This window comes from Pleurodeles waltl, chromosome 4_2, assembly GCF_031143425.1.
Source record: "Pleurodeles waltl isolate 20211129_DDA chromosome 4_2, aPleWal1.hap1.20221129, whole genome shotgun sequence".
NCBI classification, from domain to species: domain Eukaryota; kingdom Metazoa; phylum Chordata; class Amphibia; order Caudata; family Salamandridae; genus Pleurodeles; species Pleurodeles waltl.
This window is the reverse complement of record NC_090443.1, coordinates 865,208,249-865,229,738: the sequence shown is the minus strand read 5'-3', so window position 1 is coordinate 865,229,738 and position 21,490 is coordinate 865,208,249. Positions and strand designations below refer to the sequence as shown.

At 47.2% G+C, this 21,490-nt stretch overlaps 1 protein-coding gene across 2 annotated transcripts in view; it reads left to right on the top strand.

The window, feature by feature from the left end:
- The window catches only part of ACOT11 (acyl-CoA thioesterase 11), a 409,284-nt gene that overhangs the window by 350,670 nt on the left and 37,124 nt on the right, over positions 1-21,490 (top strand). For both annotated transcript variants that reach the window (XM_069232622.1, XM_069232623.1), the window contains exon 13: positions 9,168-9,301. In XM_069232622.1, coding sequence (XP_069088723.1) covers positions 9,168-9,301 — 134 coding nt within the window. The remainder of the gene's footprint in view (positions 1-9,167; positions 9,302-21,490) is intronic.

The window sequence follows — 21,490 nt, the reverse complement described above, 5'->3', positions numbered from 1 at the left end:
GCCACACCGCAGCACTCATACTCCTTGACCTCTCAGCGACCTTCAACACGGTCTCCCACAGAACACTATGCACTAGACTCCAGGACGTAGGAATCCGCGAAACAGGCCTGAAACGGATCCACTCCTTCCTCTCCGGAAATACTGAGGGTCAGGCACCCTCACTGTACATCTAAACCCAAAGGGTCCTCTCTGAGTCCAACTCTTTTCAACATATACATGACCGCACTCTCAGCCATCATCGGAAGCCACGGAATGAACATTGTGGCGTATGCTGATGACACACAACTCATCATTTCCCTCACCAAATACCCAGACACGGCCAAAAGGAATTTCCACTCTGGAATGGAAGCCGTCGCCACCTGAATGTGAGGAAGCTGCCTCAAGCTCAACTCTGACAAGACAGAGCTCATCATCTTCGGAAACACCACCTCAGCATGGGACGACTCCTGGTGGCCCACATCTCTAAGCACCCCACCCTCACTGACTGAGCACGCCCGCAACCTAGGCATTATCCTTGACTCCTTATCTATGACCCGTCAGGTAAACTCAGTCACCTCCTCCTGCTGGCACACCTTCTGCAATCTCCGGAACATTTTTAAATGGATCTCACCAGACTGCCGCAGGACAGTCACCCACGCCTCAGTCACAAGCAAACTTGACTACTGCAACACTCTCTACGCCGGCACCACAACAAGAAACATCAGAAAGCTGCAACTCATCCAGAACGCCGCCGCCAGACTTGTCCTCAACCCACCACGCCAAGAACATATCTCCCAGCACCTGAGGACCCTCCACTGGCTCCCGATAGAAAAACTAATCACCTTCAAGCTACTCACCCACACATACAAAGCCATACACACCGTCGGACCGGCCTACCTGAACCACCGCGTCTCCATCCACACCCCGCCAGATTCCTCTGGCCAGCAAGCACTGGCCACCATGCCATGCATACGGAAAACCACTGGTGAAGGATGGTCCTTCACCTACCTTGCAGCAAAGAGCTGGAATAACCTCAGACAAAGCCCATCACTCACCATCTTCAGGAAGAACCTCAAGGCGTGGCTTTTCGAATGAGGCTCTGTCTGTCACCCCCCCCCCCCCCCCCCCCAGCACCTTGAGATCCTCACGGGTGAGTAGTTATGCTCTACAAAAACTGATTGATTGAGAATCCCACATAAAGTGTAGTTGAAGTCTCCTGAACAATGTCTTTTCACATGCAAAGCATGTAAGACTACAAGCACATTCCAGGGTACCCCAGGTCCTAGAAACTCCTTTGTTTTGAACAAGCACTTGGCAGTCCATGGGCAAGTTCCAGAAGCCTACACAGCATGTTAATCTCGAAACTGTTAAAGATTTGCAGTTCACCAGATTAGCTCTGCCTACAAGGTGCTCCTACAAGTAAAGCACACTTACTTACAAAGGAGCAGAGACGGAAAGAAGAACCCATTTCCAACAGTCCAGGGGCTTGTGATGATTGCATTAATTTGAGCCGGTATTTTACAGGGGGTGGGGGGGGCACCAGCACTTATTTTTGAGGGTCGCACTTAGTTTTCCACATCAGGCATTTACTGCAAGCAAAAGGCACGTTTGGGGAAGACGGAAGGAGAGACAAATGAAAAAGCGTCACAAAGGGAGAAAGCAGGTCCTGTAAATTAAATACTACTAGTGGGCCTGCAGCACTGACTGTGCCACCCACTTATGTAGCCCTTTTAAGCCACTTCCACGAGCAAATCATGACTGGCATCCTATCTAACCAATGGGAATGTGGGAAAATGTTGGGCTATGTCTCCTTTCACCTATTCTGCTTGTAGCTCCAGAGCATATGTATCTACACAATGGAACATGTCCTTTTTTTAAACAAATACTTCATTTTTGCGAGAAGAACCTTTAAGTTTTACTGAAACATGCTAATTCATGATCTAAAACATGCATGAGCAGGGTGGGGATATTGTGGAGGTGTAGATCACTACCATTTTCAAATATCCTTCTGTGAAACAAAAATAACAGAAAACACTTTCAGCCCAGGTCCCACTGGAACCGATTCACGGAAGGAGAGCCCTGTATTAAATATTACCCTCAAGGCTGGATCACAATTTGATTTGAAAAAATACCTGGTTTTGCATTTGTTTCGCTGTGCACTGTCCATTCTTCACCCCTCCGAACAAGATAAACGTCATAAGTTTGCTAGTGTTTAGCGGGATAATTCTAGGCATTCCTGGCAACAAAAAAAATAAGGAAAGTACAAGCGGTTCTAAATAGAGAAGCTTAACTAATCCTAGTAATAACCTAATCAGGCATGCAGAACAGGCCTGTAAACAATAAACCGGCTCCCCATTGAGCTTGTTTCACGAAGCCAATGTAGACCATAACGCAATTGCCCACAGCTATGTTTACATCCTACACCCCAAAACTAATGCTCTTCCTCACTCCCCTTCTCTCACAAAATAACAAGATAGTTATATACTCTGTCAACTACTTGTAAGACGAAAATGGCCAAATAATGTTATATATCGCATTTAGTTCATTTGTCCCCTGAAGTAGCTGATGGGAGGCATGAGAAACCCTATAAACACTAAAATATACATCTTACTCAGGGCTGAAACAAACAACATGCTGACCTTCGGTAACGCTCTTTCTAGTGGATACTTTTAGCTAACGCAGATTCCTCATCTTTAGAATATCCCCAGGCACCAGACTGGATCCAAAAGCATAGGCTTCGTAGGTGGCATCAAGCAGCTCTCTATCAACTCAGTTCTGCCTCAGAAGTGACAGCTGGAGGCACTTTATGAGCACTACCCACACATGCTTACATCTGTTTCTTTCTTGACATTTTTTGCGCCCTAAGAAACGGAACTCAAAAACCAGTTAACTGTGCCAGTGTGAAGATCTCTAATTTCAGGCCTTTTTAGATGGGAAAGAGGCCTTTCCACTGAATGAGGAGGTGGAAAGACAGTGATGAATCTGTGCTTATAGTATCCACCAAAAAGAGCGTTATTGAAGGTAAGTAACTTGTTCTTCTGATGGTTACTTCTAGCTGCTGATTCCTCAGTCGGAGAATAGATACCAAGGCAGTAACTCCCAAGGTGGAGGGTATGTGAAATGGCATTCACCAAGAAGTCCTGTAGGATCAAATGGCCAAAATGCCCGTCCCATCAGATCCGACAGTCAAGGCAGTAGTGCTTTATGGACTTGTGCACTACTGCCCACATTATGACCTGACTGATGTTAAGGGCAGGCACTCTGCATGCCAGTGCAGTGGCAGCAGGTTTGGCCCTCCTAGAATGAGTCCCCAGTCCTTCTGGAGACTGCTTCTTGGCCAACACATAGAATGTCTTAATCCGGAGGAGCTTCTACCTGGACAAAGGCCTTTCCTGCACTGCCTTGCCTTTCTTTTCCACAGAGGACCCCACACAGTGCTGATTGCGTAATCCAATGGTCTTTGGTGCGATTGATGTAAAACATCCTCTCCCTTTTGGTATCCACATGATGTAGTGCCACCTCCTCTTTCGAGAGATGAGGTGGAGCAGAGAATGTCAGAAGTGTGATAGACTATCCAACACAAAAGGGAGTCACAACTTTTGCTCCGCACCAGTTTGTCCACAAAGAAGATGGGGTACTGTGGGTGAACAGAAAGAGCCTGGAGCTCACTAATGAGAAAAGCTGATGTGATTGCAAACAAGAAAGACAGTCTTCAGGGTCAGGAGTCATAGCTAGCAGCTGTGCATCAGTTCAAAAGGGGTACACATGCAAACAGTAAGGAAATTAAATCTAATCACAACAGGTGATTTGAATAAGGATGGCTTGTCCTGTAAGCACTAAAAGGCCAGTGGGTCCGTATAACGGGTGCCACGCCAAACCACAAACCTATTCCAGCGTCCCGTATAATCAGACTTTAATGAAAGAAGCCTGGCCACTAGAATGAAGTCTACGACTTTGAGAGGGAGATCGAATGCAGCCAACATCAGCTGTTCAATGTCCACACAAGGAGTTGTAGATTGTGCAAGCCCGGATGCAAGACCCTGCCACGCTTGTACGACAGACGATGCTCCTAAAATGGCAGTCTGACCAAAGGCCAGATGCTCTGGCCATAATTTCTGGGTACCACACTTTCCTGGCCCAATTCTCAGTCGCGAGGATGACTTTGGCTCTGTTGTTACTGATCTTCTTCAAAATTAAAGGCAGGAGGGGCAGAGGCAGGAAGGCATGGAGAAGACCTGTGCTCCATTTAAGGCAGAATGTATCCCGAGATCCTTCTCTGAAATTTTAGCACACAAAAGTGCTAAGATTGCTTATTCTCAGCAGTGGTGAAGAGATTGAGCCAGGGTTCTCCCCATTGGTGAAATACTCCCTCTGCTACCGCTTGGTGTAGCTGCCATTCGTGATCCCCCTACGCATCGCCAGCTGTGCTTGTCCACTTCGGTAGTGCACAATCAGGGAAATGTCCTGATGAGTCAGCAAGTTGCAGAGACGCATGGCTTTTTAGCAAAGACCCCAGCACCTTACTCTGCCCTGTTGGTTGCAATACCACATAACAGTGGTATTGTCAGTAAGTACCTGAACCAGCCTTCACTTAAAGGATGGATGGAAGGCTTAAACACCAACCCAGTGGCCCACAACTCCAACAGCTTGGTGTGGATATGGCTCTCTGCCTCTGCTGATCGCCACCTCTCCCAGATGACATCCTCAAACTAACAGTGATGTGCGGTTCCCCATTGTAGACTCTGGGTGGGGTAGAGAATTTGACGAGCTTCCTTAGTGGTGGCACATTGAGACTTAAAATTCCACTGCTTAGCCCGCATCTGTCATCTGGCCTGGTCGACAAGCAGGAGGTCAATAGCCCAAGAAGCCTCTGAGCCACCCTTACTTAGACCCAGGACAGAGGCTGAAACATCAGGATCATAGCCTGTTGTCCTGAACTTAATGTTTCGAAGGGAAGGCATGATAATGCACCAGGGTGGCTTTAAAAAAAGGTAGCCTTTGCGAAGGAGTCGGTGTGACTTTGACATGTTAATAGTGGACCCCAATGATGCTAGTATATTTATTGTCTGGAGGTGGTCCATGAGTGGCTAGGGCCTTGAACAGCAGATCATTGTGGTAAAGGAAGGCTGGTACACCTGACCTTCAGTGGTATGGTGCAGCTATCACCATCACCTTCTTGAACACTCACTGGACACTGGTGAGGCTGAAGGGGGCATAAAAAACCGAAAGTGCTCCTGGTCCTCCTTTAAACCATAAATAGCACTTGTTGGCCTGCAGCACAAGAACATGGAAATAAGCATCCTGCAGGCCCTAGGCTAACCATATGCCCCCTAGATCCAGAGTAGATAGAACCTGGGCCAGAGTGAGCTTCTTGAATTTGTCCTTCCACAGGAAGAAATTGAGAGGACAGAGATTTGAATAGGACAAAGGCCTCCTCCAATTTTTTCGCACTGTGAAATAACATCCATGTCCTATTTCTCAGGCCAGGACCTTCTCTATGGCTCCTTGTGCCATAACAGACTGTACTTTTTGCAGTAAAATAGACACGTTTTTCTCCAAAAGCCATTCTCATGCGACTGAAAGTCACAGCGGATCAGAATGGCAAGATATAGCCTCATGGAAATATCTGCAGGACCCACCTGTTGGATATTATGGTAGGCTAGCCCTGAAGGAAATGACTAATTCAGCCTCTCACAAGGTGGTCGTGGGGTGCTAAGGGCAAACTAAAGATACTTGCAGGCTGCTGCTGGAGGGCATGGGGCTGGGAGGATTACTGTTTCTGTGGGTCTAAACCTTGTCTGCTGGACCCCTAATGCCAATTGGACTAGGGTTCTCTCCTTGCTGAGGAAGTGGGCTTTGTCATTACCTGTATGCAAAACCCCTGGGGAGGCCTCAAAAGGTGCAAAGCTGTTGCAGTTTGTCAGGAGACCAAAGGAACGCACTCTGGGTCTGCCTTCTTTGAAGTGCTCTAGTGCAGAGTCGACCTTCATGCCAAATAGGTGAGACCCACCAAAAGACATATCCATAGTGATGCCAGATTGTCATCCCAGCGTCCTGTAGAATGTATCCATGTGTGCCATTGGAGTACCACATTGGTGCTCACTTCTCTGCATAAGCAATCAGCAGTGTCCACTTCTGACTTTGACATGTTTTGCTTTGCCTTGGCCAACCTTATTAGTTTGTGCAAGGTTGGTACAGAATTACTTTGAGACTGCTGCCAAGATCTATGTGGCTTTGTCTTATAATGCATGGGACTGCCTACCCAGCAAACAGCTGGCAGTGCCTGACTGAAGGGCGAGGCTAGCCAAAGACAACATCTAGTTTCCGAATGCCTACATTTTCTTTGATTCTCTATGTGGTGGGGTCCAAGGGGGTTGTAGGGAATGAGTTGGGTTTAATCCGGCTAGGAGAATACCAGAATTCCAGGAGTGGAGTGCTGCATCAAGAAAGCAGGGCCACCCGTGGGAGGGCTGTGGCATTGTGTTCCATTTCGTACACAGGTAGGCAGAAACAAGGTCCAACTACCCATAAGAGTGTCGGTCAGAGTTTTGTTGAATGGCAGCATGGGCTTGGACGAGGTCTGCTCAGGCTGCAAAACTTCAGAGAGGACATTGGTTTTTACCTCAACAAATGGCAACTGCAAGTCCAGGACTTCAGACAATCAGGCAGTCCTTTCTATTGAAGAACCAGGGAGAAAACCCAGCCCTGTGTCAGGGTAAGTGTCCAATTCACTGGCCTCTGATAGGACCAAATAGAAGTTGTCATTATTATATTGTGGGGGAAATTCATCCTCATTTACATTGCCACCAAAAGCTGGTTGACTTTAGTCTGAGTCCAATCCAGAAAGTTGTTGGAGCACTGCAGGGTGGCTCTTGGTAAAGCTGGGGCCAAGCATATCGGAACTGTTCTAGGATGGACCACGGTCAAGGTCGAGATGGATTTGGGTTGAAGTCTCACAGGACAGTAGGTGCAGTGTCAGCATGGCAGGAACCACTGTAGATCCTGGTACTGGATGTAGAGTCAGCTCTGGAGCCAGAGCTGACCCTAAAACAGGTTTAGGGGACACAGATGGCATTGAAGAGGGATCCACTGACGGTACCCCAACTTGAGCCCTCCACAAATCTGTGGGGTCCAAAGGCGCAACAGAAGGAGCTGACAGAGTGCCAGAAATTTGGAACAACGCTTCCATAAAAACTTCAGTCTGTTGTGACGTTGCGGACAGATCTAGAAATTCAGGGTGCATTGAGATCAGTTGCAGAATTGGCTGCTCCGTAGGAACTGGGAGCAGGATGAAGCAGCACCTGGACGTCCTTGCAACTTCTCAAAAGGAGAATAGCAAGACTGGAACAAACCCCCTTGGAATTCTTATGCCTCTTCTTGGATTTCAACTTACCCGAAGACTTGGACCGCAATGAAGACCTGTCACAGGAGCCTCCCCGCTAGCAGGAACGAGTCTGCACTCTTGACTTCATAAGCACTGGTCTTATGCTTACAGGTTGTTTTTTTGGTCCTGGATCGTCTGTAGATGTATATGGGGATACTCCTCACATGTCTTTGAGTAGTAACCCAAACCGAAATACTAGAGACCAAACTCGTGGGGATATGTCACAGAAATCTGTTTGTAATAGCCCCTAAAAAGTTCAAAAACTGTTGTTTTAGGAGGCGTCATGTTCCCTTGCACGCTGGAACAAAACTTGTCAACTGATGAGAAACTTTTGGGTGCTCGCTCCGGATCCACATTCATACACATCAAAAGAAAGGAACTGACATAAGTGTGCTTGGGTGGCACTTATATGCAGCTCCAGCAAGCGGTTCCTGGATGGAACCCGGATGGTGTCAACATAGAACTGCACAACTCCACCTTCTGGTGCACAGGAACTATGCTGAACTATGCTGAGATATCATCTGGATCCAGGTATGTGCCTGGGATATTCTAAAGGTGAGGAAAATGCGATTAGAAGGATGCATCAGAAATGGTAATTTAAAGTTAATTTTAGTATGCCTACAATTATATGTAAGTTTTTTTAGCACATGCTTCAGTTGAAGCAATAAACCAGGAGCCGCTTGCGTGGCGTGAAAGGGGTGGGGCGGCGTGTGTGTTTGGGGGGGGAACAAACGTTACATTTTTTTTTAAAACACTTAACTTCTCCACCGCTGTGCCGCTCCTCTGCTTCAGGCAGGTCAAGGCTCCCAGCCTGCCCTGCGTCCAATCCTTACACTGCTCAAAGCAGCGTAAGGATTAGCTGGGTGTGCTCAGCCAGGGCGATCCTTGGCAGACTGGGAGCCTGTGCAGGCTCTCTAGTGGGCTGGAGATAGTACACTGTGCATGTGTGTTTGGCTGGCCTGAGACGGCCGGCCAAACATACCTGCACAGTGAGGATGCACTCCCCCTCACTGTTCGTCACCCCCATTACCCCGCCCCTTGGAAAGAAAACGCTAATAAACAAAGTTTATTATTGTTTTCTTTGAAAGGTTTTGCAGCTGCCGCTACTGGCAAGTGGCAACGCTCCTCCGCCCTAACGGAGGAGCCGCCTCCTGCAATAAACTAGTGGGGGTGTACATTTACCCAATGTTGCATGCCACTGAACGGATAATTTCTGTATTCATTGTAGGTACACCATACAATAGGGCAAGGTTTCAGTATAGGTTTGAATAAAGCACGTTTGAGGGAGCTACGATATGTCTCCTATTGCACTCCTTGTTGTTTATCAATTATACACTCCCTGCTGCTGGCACACACAGATATCACCTTGTACCACTGATTAGCAGTATGAGTGAGTGTACATCAAAGGATGTCCACCATTTTGGTGTACCTTCATTTCGTCACGGGCTACAATATAGGACCAACAAACACTCGGTTATTGTGAATGTATTTTCAACCCTGTGTACACATAATGGAAGCTCAGTCCTATATGCGCCGCACAAGATTAACTGTACGGTATATTGTTGTCTAGCCCTTGGGCTTTACTGGTGCAATTACTGGTGGTGTTTATGATGTCAACCGTGATGTTACTTAAATAAGTATATATTTATCAGTCGAAATGTAAAGTACTTGGTTACGTAAATTATGACACTTCTGCGGGGGCAGTACAATCACATTAAAGCAGTATACTGGCGAACGTTTATGGTGGGCTAATAACTTGTTTAAGCAGTCACTGAAGACATTTGTTATATATTTGCTCCGGCAGGTCCAACTATTCACGCTGGAGGAGGATAATATTTTGTCCATTAGATTAGAGAAGACCCTCGGTATTGACCCAAGGCAAGCCTTCCTCCTCCTGTCAGATCTAAGCCGCCGGCACGAGTGGGATCCGCACTACATGTAAGTGATAACTCCAGATGCTCTCGCCTGTTCAAAGAACGAAACTCCCAGACTGAGAATTACTTCTGTGCAACTTCTATTGCGTCATGGGTTTTACATGTATTTATTAGCAAGTTTATATATCACAGACAACATATAGCGAGTGATGGAGTAGCGGCCTGTTTCGGAAAAAATATGATGTTTGATATATACTATAAAAACGTGTAGTACAGTGTCCAGTAAAGTATACTGCTATGTAACGACCACACAGGCTGTGTAGGATATGAACGGTGAGTAGCAAATGTAAGGAGTAAGATTTTCAATTAAGGAACTCATGTTGGAATCTGTTACAAGGAGAGAAGATGGAAAGAGGCAAAGGAAAGCAGGATTTTTAGTTTTTTAAAAGCCTCGTAGGATGAGATTATCCTGATGTCTGTTTGCATGGAGGCCCTCACTCTGGGATCACATCCTAAAAAGGATTGATTTAGAGTTTTTATGGTCTGGTTTGACAGCGCAGCTCTCGCCAGACAATACGTGAGCATTTCTAGAGAGGGGTGTGGTTCATCCCACATGTTGGGAGCCCGGAGTACGTTTCCATTGGGCAAAAGCTGTGTGCTTCCACAAAAAAGTGCTTGTCCTCCATACAGCTGTGATCATTTTTTTATTATTTGTCCAGCTGCCTGAGGTGGACCTTTCAAGGGCACTTATGTGGCATTGTAAAACTATTAAGCTGTCTTAGATACTTAGGTAATTTATGGTGTATTTCATTTCTCTGGCAGTCATTAACTTAGATAGTACTTTCATAAGCCAGGCCTGTTGGCTTTGCCAATGTTTTTTGTCTTATTGCCGGCTGGTATTTCAATGACAATGCTCCCACAATAGTATTCTGTGCCAGAAATAGAACATTTTTGTGCAAGGTAGTTGTTGGTTCCCAAATACATGGCAGTGATTCATGCTAATCTAAATATAATCCTAACGTATAAGGGGCGCCACTACAGCAAATGTGAAATGTTGTCCAACTTTACTGGCCTGTGCATGGACGCAGGTCTATGGTTCTAAGGTTGGCTAGAGGCAAAGGTACAGTTTAATAAAGTAAGTGAATTGGGCAATGTTTGAATCAGGACAGGCAATCGGTGTGTGATAACAGGACACACCTGTCTGTCATAGGGTTAGGTTTTGGGTGGTGGAGCCCCATCAGGTTTGGGTGTCCTCAAGCACATTCGCAATTAATATACCATCCTTGGGAGATAATATTTAGATATCACTAGCTGTGTGTCATATACTTTCCATGTAAACTATATGAGATGTTCAAAACTCATAAAATTAAGGCTTAACACTGCAAGTCAATGTTGAATAGGATAGAAGAGAGACTATAACCCCGGAGAACCCCTTGTTGGTTAGTTGTGACGCTTGTGTGAACTTTGGTTATTTTTTATGTGATCAAACACAGAAAAGTAAATCATTAGTTCTCATCATGCATGAGAAACTGACGCTATCACATAATAGCAGTTTGGACTGGACTGTGCTTTTTGGAGCAAGGTCAAGACTGATTTGTACGTGGCTGGGTCCAAACTGAAATGGCATGGTGAGCAAGTTCTAAGGAGAGCGGATTGTTTCACAGCCTCAAATCTTTTTCAGGTGGGTTTTTGCTTGATCTTTCTCCTTTTTATGTTTCCACATGTTGCTTTAACAATATGTTGTTTGTACAGTAGGACAGTTTTCCTTTCCTTGTTTACATCTATGAGTTCTAATGTGCTGATATTTAGTTTTTTTGCGTTTTTAGTGTTTGTGGGATAGTCACGCACATCAGTTCTGTCATGTTTTCATTGTACTTGGCTGTGAGATCCATGACCTCCTACTGTAGTAAATGGGTGTGTGGCAGGTCACCTGTCACAAAGTCATAGATCGCGGAACTGTTGAGTCCTTGTGAAACTCCTATTTTTTCCGGGTCAGGCACAGAGCCTGATGATCATTTGCTTGAATGGGTGGGCCATGCAGAAAACCTGGAAACCACTCCTAGACTCAGTCGGAAGTGAATCAGCCCATCCTATTTAGAAGGCAGTAACTCCTTATTGAGCGAATACAGTGATGAAAAGAAGGGGGAAGTGAAGGAGCGGAGCAAAAATCAAGTGACAGATAAAAGGAAAAGAAGGAGCAGAGTGCAAGAAGACCCACAGAAGAGGTGCAGGAGTGAAGCAGAACAAGCCAGAATGACAAAAATGATTGCAGAACACCTGAGGAGACGAGCAGTGAGGAATAGAAGGAGGTGGTTGGAAGGAGATGCAGACGAGAGGAGATCATAGTGTTGTCTGAGGCGTGAAAGAAACTGAAAGGAATACCTCAAAGGCCCATCAGTGAAAAGGGACAGTTGGAATCCAGGAATCTGCATCGTGCTCTTCTGTGCAAGACCCAGCAACCTCAGAGAGAGAGAGGCGCTGAGTCCCCGGATGCCCCGATCTGAATTTTGGGGTCATGACCTAAAGCAGTTGCAGGAAAGGTTACGAGGACTTACCAAAACTAGCAATAAACAGTAAAATCACCAAAACGTGTATCACACAAAGCCTGACAGTGGGGAAAAAGGAGGGGAGGCAGTTAACTTTCATGGTACATATCGGAACGCTGCTGAGAAAGGAAAAAAAAGACCAGTAGTTACTGTGAAAAGGGCCTGCTTAGGGTACGCTGGGTGGAAAATCGGGATTTTCTTTTCACAAAAGGAAGTGGACAGACTCTGTTGAAGAACTTTTCCTGAACATCAACGTAATCGTGATACTTGCATTATATGATTTTACCAAGGGTGAAGAATTCCCTGTTAGTAAAGGATTTGTGGTGCCTACTAGAGTGATGCACCAGATGACGAACACCAAACAGGAGCATCATTGGAAAGAGTTGATATGTGCTAACTTATTTATTAAATAAAAGGGCTCACAGTCTGCTGTCCAGGCCTAACTCCCTGTAAGTGTTTGCCAATTTTCTGTTTATCTCCACAGGATGTATCAATGTTCCTCGGATCTCTAATCCAACCCTTTGATCTCCTGTTATAACGTTTGCGGAGTAAAAGATAAAAGAGGATGAGGAAATTGTACTCAATGTTGGCATTCCACTTTTTTGTCATACGTGTGAAGCCTTTTGTGTGTCCAATTTATATGTGGTTGTTAATTCTACAAAGTCTGCTTTACAATTGTACTGAAATAATTTGAGTTAGGAGTTTATAGTGGTACTAATGGGAGTCGTTAGTGTTCTCAATGCTGTCAGGTTGTCTAGGTGGATGCCTTTCTCTTGCACAATCCTACTCTTTTCCTTATGTTATTAATTGTAGAGTCTTTGTTTCTCACATTGAAGGGAAGGATATTTGGAAATGTATAAGACATAGGCCCTCATTTTAACTTTCTGGAGCATGAGCAGTCATTTCTAAAGGGTACTTCTAGCCATAAATTCCTCACTCTTTAAATCACCTAGGCACCAGTCTTGATTCAGAAAACTTTCTGCAATATCTCATGTGCACTGGCAGGTGGCGCCACAAGACTCCATCTCAATTCTGTCCCACCTCTGTAGGTGAGGTCATGAATATGCATATGGGCGGAACCCTTGCACATTGACATTAGTTCATCTTTTACCATGTCCTTTGACTCTGATCCACAGTTCTGCTATCAGCAGGTTTTATCAACCTTTTTCAAAATGTATTTTTGTGACTGTGTACAGGGCTGTTATTGCCTAAGACCACAATATTTAAGCCGTGCAGTGCCAGTAGGAAGCCGATCAGCGATCCAGTAGGAAGCCGATCAGAGACCCAGACAGCATTAGGACGGAAATGCCAATTCATGCTGTACAGTAGTGCTTCTCTTCCCTGAGTGCCCAACTGCATTTATCTGGTATTCTGGTTTTTGATTTTGGACCTGGTGCCACGCTAATTTGGCATGTGTTCAGAGGCTTAGGTTCATCCCTTTTCAATTTGTAAGGGCATGGTGTTGTCCTGTGATTTGAAGGGGTGCACCAAGTGTGCTCTCTTTGACAGACATTGGACAGATAGTTGGCCACTGTCCCTGTTGTGGTTTTAGCACATAAAACACTGGACACTCGTACACTCGTGATCACTTGTAAACTCAGGAGCACTCATGTCCCCACCTCATCTTCAACCTCGGTAGCAAGACGAATGGTGACGAGCTCAAGAAAGTCCTAAATGCCTCCATCATCACAGCCTCCTTCCTTGAATACTGGAAATACGCTAAAGTGAGGCCCCTGCTGAAGAAGTCATCCACTGACACAGGAGATCCGAAAAACTACCTGCCCATCTCCCTGCTTCCGTTTCCGGCCAAGGTTCTTGAAAAGGCAATTAACCAACAACTCACCAAACACTTGCAACACTACAACCTCCTGGACCCCTCTCAATCTGGATTCCGAGCCAACCACAGCATCTAGATTGCCCTGATCATAGCCATGGATGACACCTGGTCCTTCCTAGACCACAGAGAAAAAGCAGCCCTCATCCTCCTAGAGCGGTCAGACGCCTACGACACCATCTCCCACTACATCTTGGTCAACAGACGCCACCAAATCGGAATCCAGGGAGATGCCCGCAAATGGATCACCTCATACCACACTGAAAAAACCCAGAGAATCCATCTCCCACCATTCACCTTGGAACCCAAGAAGATCATCTGCGACATCCCACAAGGACCGTCCTTCAGCCCCAGCCTCTTTTACATGTACATGACCACCAGATCGCACGTAGTCAACATTATCTGAAATGCCGATGACTCCCAGATCATCCTCTTTCTGTCAGAAGACCCCTTCCACCACCAGAACCAACTTCCACATATGTATGGTGAACCTTTGCTGACTGGATGAAAGACAACTGTCTCAAGCTCAACACAGACAAGACTGAAGTTTCCATCTTTGGGAACAACACGTAACCATGGAATGACACTTGGTGATCTTCTAAACTCTGCCATTCCCCCACCCTTACAGACTACACCCACAACCTTGGCATCATCATGGACAGCAAGTTATCAGTAAATGCAGTCTCGTTCACCTGCTTCCACACCCTGTGCATGCCCTGTAAGATCTTCAGATGGCTCCCAATCAATGGCAGAAGGATTGTCACTCCAGCTGTCATCACCAGCAGGCGGGACTACGGTAACACTCTTCATGTAGGACTCACTGTATGTCTCCTGAAGAGATTACAGACAAATCAAAACTAAGCAGCAAGGATCATCCTTGACCTCCCCAGACGGACTCACATCACACTGCACCTCAGAAGCTACACTGGCTCCTGGTCCAGAAGAGATGCCAGTACAAGATGCTGACCCACACAAACAAAGCCTTGCACAAAGAAGGACCAGCATGCATTAACAAACAAATTACCTTACACCAACTGACCCAAACACCTTTGATCTGCCTCCCTCTTCCTAGCAGACACCACCTGGATCTGCCGATCCAACTGCGAAGGACGCTCCTTCTCTCACCTGATGGCGAAAGCCTGGAACGACCTTGCTCTGCACCTTAGGAATGCAGCACCTCTTTAATATTTCATAAAAGGACTCAGGACTGGGTTGTTAGAAAGAACAGAGTACTGCAAAGCAACTAGCCTTCAGACCCTCACTGTTGATTTGCAGCGCTTTATAAATCCTGATTGATTGTTTGATAGGTAGTGTATCATGTTTTTGAAACTCCTTAAACTGGTTCTAAACCTGCAGTCAGTGGATACACATCTCCCGTCTAATTTTTGTGTGAAAAAGTGGTACCTCAATGCATTGTGTCTTGTTTAAGCTGCAAATCCTTTTGAGCCAAGGAATGGAGATCTCCAAAGAGTACTCAGAGGAGTGCGGTGTAACCAGAGCTGGTGTCTGCCTGACAAGCATCTTCTGAAAGAGGACATCACCTATGCCAGGATCACTTGCTGAAAGAGCTGTGTATCTAACCTGAAGCGCTTTAAAACCTGCATGCATGCTGAGAGAGAGAATGAGCCTGGCAATCTTGCAAGTAGAGTGTCTGTCCAGGGTGACAGCGTGTCCAAGGTGTCTGCCGTGACACCCTAAAGAAAAGGACCAAGAATCATCTGTGGATTCTGATGTCTGTGGGCCTGCAGTCTTTCCTCTTTGATTCCTGCCGGGAACCACAAAGTATGCTGAGCCCCGGTCAGGGCTGTGATTGAGTGTCAGAATTAAGTGGCCTGTGCACGACCGCATCTTCCCAGAGTAACCAGAGTTACTTCCCAGAGTGTATGGCACGTCTTCCCATACTAACTGGCCTGTGCATGGTCAAATCGGAGTAACTGGTCTATGCATTGCCGGCTCTTCAGGCCCCTGCAAGGCTACATCTACCTACATCATCTATAGGCAAAAGAAGTGGTACCTGCGACCTTTGCCAGGGGCCCTGAGTGCTGCAACTTCCATAGGAAGTCTGATCGGGACTACAACTTAAAATCCCAACTTCACTCCTACTCTGCACACTGTGGAATGTGGGCCTAGTGGATATAGCAGGGTGCACAAATGAAGTTGTCAGCTCCTAGGAGAAAGGGTGTGAGAGTACTGGACAGAGAGAGCCAGCCAAGTGCATGGAATCAACAGGGGTTGAACCACCATGCGTAGTAAGACTTAAAACTGAGACTGAGCAGTAAATACTGAATGCACCAACTTCCAGAATGACAACTTCACCTGTATCATAGTCTCACTAATACCTCTTCCCCCAAGGAGGCTAAGGAGGGGAAACGACCTAGACCTAAGAGTAACCAAGCTTTGTCAGAGGCAAAGGGGAGGATCGAAGGAGACAGCAGATAGAGGTGCAGCACTGCCTGATAGCTCCCAAGGGCATTTTATCATAATAATATGGAATATTTCCTTCTGGTGTGTGTTAAAGTACTTTTCTTTGTTTAAGAAAAAATACTGGGCTGGGCATTTATTAATTGTGTTGTAGGATTTGTGAGCTCTGAGCTTTCCATCGCTAGCACATAGGGTCTTCTGGTGAAGGAGTAATACATGGCCTAATTTAAGAGCTAAAGTAGGAAGCACCCAGTACAACAGAGACAGTTAACCAGAACCTCCAGGGTTTAGGCCCAGTGGGAAACATCCTTAACAACGTGTCCTTAAGGACACAGACGTTTCCCACGCAAGAGTAACCACACATGGCTTTTTCTGTGCTTTAAGCACGCATGTGCTGACCTACGCATATGCGTGGTTAAGGCACAGAAAAAAAACATGCGTTATTCAGGAGAGGACATGGAGGATTCGGGGAGGTAAGTGGGGGTGGGGCAGGGGTGGTGGGTGGATTAAGGGATTGGGGTGGTTGTGGTGATCGGGGCGGGCAATTTTTTTAAGGGACGGGGCAGGGAGTTTGGGTATTTTTTGAAAGTGCTTAGGGTGGGGGGGGGTTTAGAGGCAGGAATGGGGTGTTTGGGTATTTTTTTAATTTAGGGCTTCGTGTGGGGGTGGGATAGTTTATTTTTAAAGGGGTGGGAGAAGGTTTAAGGAAGGGCGGGAGGAGGATGGAGGATGGGCAGAGGACATGGTGAGGTAAGTGCGCTTGGGGCAGGGTTGGGGGCTAGTTTTTAGTGGTGGGTGTCGATTTAGGGCTTAGGGTGGGTGGGGGTGTCGGGATACTTTAGTTTTTAGAGGCATGGGTGGAAGGGGTCGGGATATTTTTTTTTTAGGGCTTAGAGAGTTTGGGGGTAGTTTACTTATTAGTGAGGGGAAGGTTTTAGGGCTCAGGACGGGTGGGGGTGTCGGGGTAGTTTAGTTTTTTGGGGTGGTCGGTTAGGGTAGTTTTTTTTTTTAGGGCTCAGGGCGGGTGGGGAAACAGGGTAGTTTACTTTTTTGGGTGCAGGGGTGGGGATCATTTTTTTTTTTTTTAGGGCTCAGGGCAGGTGCCGGGGTAGTTTAGTTTTATGGGGCAAGGGGTGCGGCTCAGGGCAGTGGGGGGTCATGGTACTTTAGTTCATAGGGGCGGGGTTTGGATAGATTTTTTTATTTGGGCTCAGGGCGGGTGGGGGTTCTGGTAGTTTAGGTGTTAGGGGTGTGGGTAGTTTTGGGCCTCAGTGCAGGTGGGGGTGTAATGACAGAACAACACATGCTGTTATGCATGCGTTTCCACTCCTGCCTTTACTAGGCATGCTTTTACAATGAAATTTGTTGTAAAGGCATGCGTGGTAAATGCATGCGTTGAAATGACGCGGTCATGGTTCCAGCCGCGTTGTGAAGGTATGTGTTGTTCCAGCATGTGTGGTTCCATCATACAACCAGGCTCAGTAGCTCTTTGCTGCCCTGTGTTCCCCAAAAAGGAGTCTCCCAGCCTGTCTTTGGTGGCTTGGTTTCAGTGGCCATTGGGGAGTGTGATGCCAAGCAAGACCAATCCCTTTCAAAGATGAAGGTCTGTTCATCATTCGGATCACCATCCTAGAGTAACTCTAAGACAAAGTCGATAGAAGTGTCCCTGTGCAAGTACCAAAAGTCCAAGTGGCAGTTTACTCTGTCCCGCTGCTTCTACTTCAGGGAGAAGTCACTCAGTGAGCAGTCGAAAGATTCAACTATGGAGGCATAATCCAATTCAGACAGGATTCTGAGAGCCAATGTGCCTTGAATTTTTCCAGGCCATCATTAGGTTTTTTTAAGGAATTGTTTTTAATGGCTCTGAATCCATCTGACATGTCTTCAAGCCCCATGGCCCCATTTAGGTCACCATTGAACTTATGCAAGCAGTCCACCCCTGGTGCCATGCGACCTTATCCGGCTTTAGTCTGGGTCCCCACTGCTGCCAGGTCACACCTCTGCTTCAGCTCCAGAGGCACCAGTTCCAAACTCTATCCCAGTTCCAATGTCTGATCCAGAGCCAACTTCAGCAGCAAGCTATTGGCCTGTGTCATGCTACATTATAACTAAAATGAAGCCTGTGGTTTGGGTGGATTCCCCTACTGTTGCCTTGCTTTCATGCTAGTTCTGTTGGTTGAAAGCCACTTTAATGCCGTCCAAGGCTCAAACATGTTCCACACATTCAGGCCGATGATGAGGAGGCTCATCTTGATAATCTCGGTTTGGGCTCTGGCTGCTCAGTATGCCAGCTTGCTGGATCTGAACATTTATGCTTGTCTTCTTCAGGAGCATATGCTGTTCCACCAGAAAGGAGGAGTTCTGAACCTCAACCTCCACAATCTACACCTCAATGTGTGGAGATTTAGCAGGAACAACAAAGTGGCTTTGTCTTCCGCCAGTGGTGGTGGATCTGATTTTTTTGCTGCCCGTTGGCCATCATCAAAGTCTATTTACTGTGGATGATCGTCTAAGTTTGTTACCAGGTGTGAGGACAGATAGGCTGGTCCTCTTCAAGCCAAGCTGTCTAATGTTTGTGTCTGACTCAGCAAGCCTTTTCTCTGGGCACAGTTAAGTACAGGTGGGTGAGCCACTGAATGCTTGACCCAGGCTCAAGCGTGATACTTAGCACTGGCTCAGCTCCAGGTCCTCTTAGAAACTTCGGTCCAAACCGAGCTGGGCTGTCACAGGAATTGAAGTGGCCTAATGGCTATACTTATAGACCATGTAACATGGGGAACCAGATTCAATTCTCGGCCTCAGCTTAGTATCCTGTGATTTCCAGTCCCCCTGTGACGAAAAATAAAAGGTGTAACATAGTTTGTGTCTGTTGTAAAGCTCTCATATCTCCTTGGGCAAGTATGCACTATGTAAAACTGCCAAGTAAAACATGTGAATTCTGAGTGTCACCCACACTCTCAGCTCATCCCCTGAGAATAAAGGGCAAGCATTAACGTTTGATGCCTTTGCAACCTAGGAAGGAGATTTACTCAATCCTCTTCCGGTTCCGGGTTGGCGTGCGGAGAGACGATGCGGAAACGTGAAGCGGAGGAGCAGTGGGATCGCGGCCCGTGCTGCCGGCTGGGTGCCGTTGGTCATCGGACCTGGAGGGGCATGGAGGGGTCTGCAGTTGCCAGTACCCCCTCGTTCTGACCCGACACCACTTTCTTCAGCCACTTTCTTTGGCCTTCGACCCCGCGGCCTCTAGCTGCGGTTGCAGAGCCCTGCTGCGGGAATAGGAGTGGGTGCGGGGTTGCGGGAGTGCAGGAGTGGTGCTGTGGGCAGAGGAGGGCTTGCCCGGCCCGCGGCCCAGCTGCGACCCACCTGCTGCTTCATCCGCGGTCTAGGCACACCTGCCAGCTGCTCCGGTGTGCCTACCCTGTCGTCAATCCTGCTCGGTCGTCTCTCTACAGCACTCGGGGGAGCAGTGGGGCGGCTGAGAGACAGTGTGCGCAGTGGAGTGAGCGGTGGCCTGCCCCCCTCTACATGCCTGCCTGCCCATCTGCTGCCTGCCCATCTGCTCCCTGCCTGCCTGCCCGCCCTCCTGCTACCTGCTGCCCAGCCTACGGAGTATGAAGTGCATCAGCGGAGTGTCCAAGGAGGGAAGGAGACTGGGACAACACTGGCCGGTGGACCGTATACAAAGGACAGCAGACAATAATTGGACCAGTGGTGGCCTTGGAGCATACAGTAAGGGGGTGTGTGACTGTGTGTGGCGAGCGCAGTGGGTTTAGTCTCCACTGCTGCGTGTGTGCCCCGCCTCCCCGCGGAAGCGGCCCGGCTAGGTTGGGTGCGGCTTCTGGGGCTGGCTGGAGGGACCCGCTTGCCCCTGCTCATCCCTACTCACATCCCTTTCCTCGGTTTTTCACATCTTCATAAAGTAAACAAGTAAACAAGCAAGCAAGCAAGCAATCAAGTATCAAACAACTAAGCAACCAACCAATCTTAGCTCTGCTAGACTATCTAAGTCGCCTGGCCACCTACCAACTCTGCCCCACAATAAGCCAGCTTAACCGAGAAACCATCTGTTACCACATTGCTTCTATTTGCCATACTGCCCACATTTGCCCTAACTGCGGTTAGCAGAGATGAGATCTGGCAGAATACGAGGCAGGACCTCACTTATAAACAAGAGAAAGAGGAAGGAGGAACTACTGCCTGCCAGAATGCAAACAAAAGGAGAGCAAGAGTAGACAACAGAGTCTATCCTGCAAGGTCTCCCAGGAAACCCCTTTCTCGAGTCCTCAGAGCCCCCCCACCTCGCTTACTGAGCCCTCGTCAATACAGGACTTTGTAACGGCAGAGGCTATAGCCAAGCCATTCAATGAGACCACTAGCCTCCAGTCCGGGGGGAGGGCCTCCCCAGCTCCAGCTAAGCCGCGTAAAATATCAGACTATTTTCGGACAACAAACAGGATTACTAAGTATCAAACTCTCTCCCCCCCTTAATATTGACTGAGAATCAGGCCCTCGACCAGAGAAGGGGCCCAGAAGACAAAGAAAACTATCCACCCCCCTCCCCCCCACCACTATCTCCCACCATCAGCATTTTGGAAGTCAGAACCATAAGGGCTAGCCCCATGGACTCAAAAGACACTAAGACTCAAAGATTGCTCCCCTACATACCCTCTGGTGTGGAGAAACCAGTCCAAACAGCATCCTGCCTCTCCCGGCAGGATAGCCTAACCAACTTACCGGGTGATGAGGATAACACCCCGCAGGGCGTGGGGAGAGAGGGGCAACAGCCCCCCACCAAAGGTGCTTTAGAACTAAATACTACAATTTTTCTATCATCAGTCCGAAAAATGCAGCTCAGGAGGAGCCAGCTTTAAGGGCACCAGAAGAAGCTAGGGGCGCATGGCGATCCACTCAGATTACTCAAGCCCTTTGGGCATCCCAAAGAACTGACTCGAACGAGCCCACTGCCATCCTGGCGCCCACAACGGATATATGGGCGACAATTTTGAACCGGATGTAGACAACAGTAACAGCACTGCAATTACAGTCCCACAAAATTAACATCCAGGTAGATCTGTTAAAAACCATGGCAGTTTTTGTCGCAGGAATTGATGGTAAACTAGAAGAATTAAACTCACTAATAACAAGGACACACAAAAAAAACAACTTAAGGACTTCACCATTTGCTCTTATAAGGAGGTAGTAGATCGCATTGGTCAATTGCCAGTAATCTTTAAAGATATTATGAAGGAAATTCGCCTTTCAAGTAAATAAGAAAGCATGGATATGGAGACCCCATTGCCATTGTCCTTAACTCCCAAACCGCCAACACCCTCGGAGGAGAACCAGAATAGCCCGCAAATAACATCAGCCATGAGGATAAGTAACTCAGACGGGAACACAATCAGGGAAATAGGAAGTGCTCTGGAACACACATCCCAAATGATAGAACCCA